The sequence below is a fragment of the Octodon degus genome, unplaced genomic scaffold (genome assembly GCF_000260255.1).
Source record: "Octodon degus isolate 3935 unplaced genomic scaffold, OctDeg1.0 scaffold00016, whole genome shotgun sequence".
Taxonomy (NCBI): domain Eukaryota; kingdom Metazoa; phylum Chordata; class Mammalia; order Rodentia; family Octodontidae; genus Octodon; species Octodon degus.
In genome coordinates, this window is record NW_004524592.1 from 15,914,285 (window position 1) to 15,919,975 (window position 5,691).

The window sequence follows — 5,691 nt, forward strand, 5'->3', positions numbered from 1 at the left end:
AAAAAAAAAAAAAAAAAGTCACATCATGGCCAAGTAGTCTTGATCTCAGGGAAGGTTCAACATATGCAAATTAATACACACAGCACATGATAGAGAACAAAACGAAGAAAAATCATGTGACCATTACAATAGATGCAGAAAAGTCTTTGACAAAAGTCCAATTCCCATTCATGGTTTAAAAAAGGGTACAGAAGGACATCGCCTCAATCTGATAAAAGCTATTGATGTTAAACCTACTTCCACTGTATTTTTCTAAAATCAGGAACAAGGATCCCACTCTCACTACTTCTGTTGTACATAGTTCTTGAAACTTTATCCAGAGCAATTAAGCAAGAGAAAGAAATAAAAGGATCCATATAGGAAAGGATGAATTCAGACAATCTTTATTCACAAATGTTATGGTAATAACATTTCATTTTAACACAGTGAAGATATGATTGTTTACACAGAAGACCCAAAAAAATCTGCCAAAAGTCTCTTAGAACTAATAAACAAATTCAGTAGTACAGTAGGATACAAAAACCAACACACATACACACACACACACACACACACACACAATCAATGATAGCATTCTTGTACACCAGTAATGAAACTCCCTGAGAAAAACATGAAGAAAACAATACTATTCACAATACCCTCAGGAAACTAAGTACTGGTAATTGACCTAACCACAAAAGTGAAAGACCTCAACAATAAAAACTACAGTACTCTAAAAAAAGAGTTTGAAGAGGACATGATAAAATAGAAAGAAATCCCCTGTTTCTGGATAGGCAGAACCAATATTGTCAAAATGAACATATTTCCAAAAGCGATACATAGGGATAGCTGTGGAAGTGGGGGGCTCAGGCAGTGGTCTGTCTTGGGTGACACAATTTTTGGGTGGCATTATTGGTCAAAAGAAAAATTATATGGTAATAACATTTCATTTTAACACAGTGAAGACTCACGTACATCAAAATACGTATGCTTTTATGTATACAGCATTTTAGTTTTCCATTTTAATAGGTTAATGTATTCAGATATGTTGGAGGGCAGCAAATTGAAGGGCCACCCTTCACGGCAGAAGCTCTAGCTAGGCCACTGAGCAAAAGCAATCCTGGGCAACAAGAGCCAAGCAGGAAGCATCCTGTTCTCAGATTTCAAGTTGTTACTACAAGGATACAGTGATTAAAAACAGTATAGGACTGGCACAAAAGCAGCCATGTAGATACGTGGAACAGGATAGAGGATGCAGAAACGGCCCCAGGCACACTCTGCCTTCTGATCTTTTGGAAAGTGGTCAAAAACATACAATGGAGGAAAGATGACCTCTTTAGCAAATGGTGCTAGGAAAACTGGCTATCAACATGCAGAAGATTGAAGTTGGACCCACATCTCTCAGCATATACTAAACTGGAATCAAAATAGATCAAAGATTTAGAATATTAAAACACAGACACTTAACCAGCTGGAAGATAAATTAGGTAGAACTCAAAGATATATGCTCAGGCAAGGGCTTTCTCAGCAGACCCCCAACTATGCAAGAAATAACATCAAGTATCAACTTCAGTAAATGGATTATATCAAATTAGAAAGCTTCTGCATGGCAAAGGAAACATTCAAAAGATCAAAGAGACAACTTAAAATACAAAAAAAGACCCCACAAAAGAAAAGACTCATTAAAGAAATGAACCACTGGGCTGGGGGAGATAGCTGAGTAGAATAAGCATTTGCCTGGCAAGTGCAAGGTCCTGGGTTCAATCCCTGATACTGGAAAAAAAAAGAAAGAAAAGAAAAAAGAAATGAACCACTGACATGAATAGGCACTTCTGAGATGAAGTACAAAAGGGTCAATAAATATATGAAAAAATGTCCAACATTTCTGGCTATTACAGAAATGAAAATGAAAACAGCACAGGTATTCTATCTTATTCCACAAAGAATGGCTACCATTAAGAAAACAAGTAGTGGGGGGCTGGTGAGATGGCTCAGTGGTCTAAAGCACCTATTTAGAACAAGCTCAGCAAAGCACAGGGACCGCGGTTCAATTCCCCCAGCACCACATGCCAGCGAGCCCCGCCCCCTGGTGGGCTGAGCTGGCCATACACACACACACACACACACACACACACACACACATAAATAAAAAATTAAAAAAAAAGAAAACAAGTAGTGGGCCCAGGGAGATAGCTCAGTACAATAAGCACTTGCCTGGCAAGCGCAGGGTCCTGAGTTCAATCCTCAATATAGAAAAGAAAAGAAAAAGAAAGAAAGAAATCAAGTAGTAACAAATGCAGGTGAGACTGTGAGGGAAAAGGAACTTTTACATCGTTGGTAGGAATGTAGACTAGTACAGATCTATGCAAATCGTTACGGAGTTTCTACAGAATGCTAAAAATAGAAATTACATTTAATTCAGCTATTCCTCTACTACCAAAAGAGTTAAATAAATCATATTACATCAATAGAGGAATCCTCAGGTTTATAGCAGCAAAGCTCATAATAGTTAAATCACAGAAGCAGTCTATATGTCTCTCAACAAATAAATGGATAAAGAAAATGTGGTATGTGTACCCAACAGAGTACTACCCTGCTATAAAAAGGATAGATCTGAGCATTTGTAGAGAAGCGGATAGGCCTTGAGACCATAATATTAAGTGAAATAAATCAGTCATACAAGCTTAAATTTCACACGGTTTCTTTTAGATGAGAAATCCAGAGGGTGAATAAGTTAAAGAGCAAAATGAAAGATAGATGGTAGAAAGCAGGAGCTAGATCTTTTACAAATACAATGGGAACCAAGCAATAGAGAGGGGGAGGTAGGGGAGAGAAAGGATGAAAAAACAATGATGATGTGTCCCATGCACACACCAGCGCCCCGTGGTGAGTGTGATCATTGTGTACTGACAACGTACTAATAAAAATGCAAAGTTTTAAAAATCAGGATAATTACACATTGGACAGTTCCTCATCTTTCTTTCATAGAATGAAGGTCAAAATGTTGTAGGTGGCTGAATTGGAAATATTATAGGCAGTCAGAGAGGGTCAGGCCCTCGAAGGAGAGAGCACGAAAGACAAGATTCCTTGCAACTGTGTAAGAGACGACACTCCTGCTGAGGGCCAGACCTCAAGAAAAAAGATCAAACAAATGCTGACCTTCCTAAAGATAAGCATCCAGGATTGATGATCACCTTGAGGAAGCCAGAAAGAGTCACTAATCAAACACTTATAGGAGTCTCTGTTCTACATTCATGCTCACTTGCTACGTGACTCACTTCTCCATTTGGTCCTGGATTTAATCAATTTTACCTGGGCAATTGTGCTTGTGATCTTATTGGTGGACCATACTTTTGTCCCACCTCATGCCCACCTAGTGAGGTCCCATGTTCTCCATCTTAGACCAGCTTCACCTCATGGTTTTGCTTATCAAAATCCCCAGAAATACAGATTCCTGGGCGACACGCTTGGGTCTCCTGTTCTTCTCTCAGACAGAAGCTTTCTTTCCCCCAGTAAATATATTCTACTCTTAACCTCTGTTGTTCCTAAAATTCACTCTTCAGTTTTAGAGAACATGAACTTGTCCCAGGTATCTTTCAGGTTGGGAATTTCATTCTCGTGTATAAAAAAGAATTCTTTCTACTGTGGCTTCGAAGAAACTCTGGCAAATTGAGTGCTTACTTAAAGCAGTACCTTCATATCAGGTATCTGAGAACATTTATTTCTCTGCTCTTTCTAGCCAGTTTAAAAAATTTTTTATTTTCAGTTGACTTGTTTTGTATTGTACAAAATATGATCTAAAAACATGCTGAATTTTAAACCATGTTTAAATTTTTTTCTAAAAGTACGGTAAAGATCCCATTGCCATTAATTCCCTTCGAAACACTCACTTTTATGTCATGATTTTTGCCACTTTCTAAGGAGATCTGAAAGTCCTCCTTCAAGTCCTTAGTTTTACTTTAGTGCCTGTTTCAATATCTGGAGCAGTTGAAAATGTGTACCTTTCATGGGACTTTTTTAACTTTGAGGATAAGCCAGAAGTCACACAGTGCCACCTCCATTGAATAAGGTAGGTGAGGACACGCCATTCTGTTTGTAAGGGGCTGCCTATCCTTTGGCGGGCATGTGACAGCAGCATTTACTACAGTTTGATCATATGATCATACCTAGTAAAGTCATTCATGAAAGAAGATTCCAGAACTGCTTCAGAAAGTGGCAAGAATGATGGGCTAAGTGGCTCAAAGAAACAGAGAATATTTGAGCAGGATTACGGGCAATGTGTCTTTTACTGTAATGAAATTTTAAACATCCGTTGTGTATTTTGATCATACCTTGTGTTTCACTTTTTGTAAACTGCTTGAAAAGCCTTCATCTTTGCAGCACCAAGGGCATGTTGGATTTAATGTCATGCATGCCTGATTTCCTTTCCTTCAACAGTTTCACAAAACATACTATGTAATGAAGGGTTCAATAGGCATTTAAAAATTAAATTGAACATAACCAGAAGAGACGTATTTCTAAATTTTTCTTCTTTAGGAAAATTCTCTGAAGGAGATGACTCTGAAGTAGCTTAGCCATAATTTGGGAGTGGGCTGAGTAGGCATGGCCTCAAATCTCATTCCTTTCTGTCTTGCCTGGCTTCCAAGGGAGCGCATACCCACAGGATGCCTACCTCTTTGGCAGGCTTTTTCCTTTGGAGGGTGTGGAGTGTGGAAATGAATCTCCATTGGAATGATGAAGAGCTCTGTTGGAGGTTCATTGACTTTAAATTGGCTCCTCAGGGGGTCAAGAACTCTGGGTGGCTCTTCCAAAATAGGAGGTAATTTCAAAGACTTTGGTGCCTGGAGAAAATTTAAACACACAAAAAATCAACATGGCAAGAAAGTATCCAGCCTGGCTTCCATCAGAGAGCAAATTATACTGTATTTTATTATATTTCTTGCGCCAGGAGCTGCTGGGAGAAGGCTGGGTGCTGAGTCTCTGCCTTTGGTTGCATTGTTGCACTTGGGCTCTTGGCCACTGACATAGGCCCGTTATTCCCGCCTTTGATTCCTCTGAGAATCATCAACATGAGTACCTTTCAAGTCTTTGAGAGGATAGATTTTCTTTTATGAGTAGGAAAATGAAGTAGACTGAAATTACATAGCTGAGTTTTCTCCACACTGAAAAGGAGGAATCTATACATATGTTGTTAAGAGGGAAAGCAAAGGCATTTGACTATGCTGTGGGTCAATTAAGAAGGGGAAGAAAATAGGAATTTACATTTGTGTTTGCTTCCCTTATGTAACCTCTCATGGCCGCCATTTCTTCCTCTGTGGAGTAGGAATGGTCATACTGCTTAAGAAAGTGACTCAGAGGGCTACATGACTTAGCACATGCAGTTATAGTAGTGTTTGAAGTAGGATTATTTCAATGTTTTTTTCCTTTGAGAGTGAACTCTTCTTTCATTGAAGTTTGATAACTCTGGCTCCTACGGGGGAAAAAAAATCTAAGCTTTTTTCTACTTTTGCATCACAAACATAGCTGGGAATATTTTAGCCCACTTGTTTTCAGTCTCCATCACACACACACACACACACACACACACACAGGATAGAGACACAAAAAGAAAAGTAATTAGAGCCTTCTGTTTCCAGTTACTCAGAAGTTGTTGAAAATTTTACTTTCCAGTTTCCAACTTCTCTTTCTTTCTTTCTTTTTTTTTTTTTTTTT

The 5,691-nt window shown here is 38.6% G+C and overlaps 1 protein-coding gene across 4 annotated transcripts in view; it reads right to left on the reverse strand.

Annotated features, from left to right (window-relative positions):
* The window catches only part of Kiaa2012 (KIAA2012 ortholog), a 126,945-nt gene that overhangs the window by 85,381 nt on the left and 35,873 nt on the right, over nt 1-5,691 (reverse strand). For all 4 annotated transcript variants that reach the window (XM_023710014.1, XM_023710016.1, XM_023710015.1 and 1 more), the window contains one exon: nt 4,652-4,820. In XM_023710014.1, the coding sequence (XP_023565782.1) occupies nt 4,652-4,820 (169 nt within the window). The remainder of the gene's footprint in view (nt 1-4,651; nt 4,821-5,691) is intronic.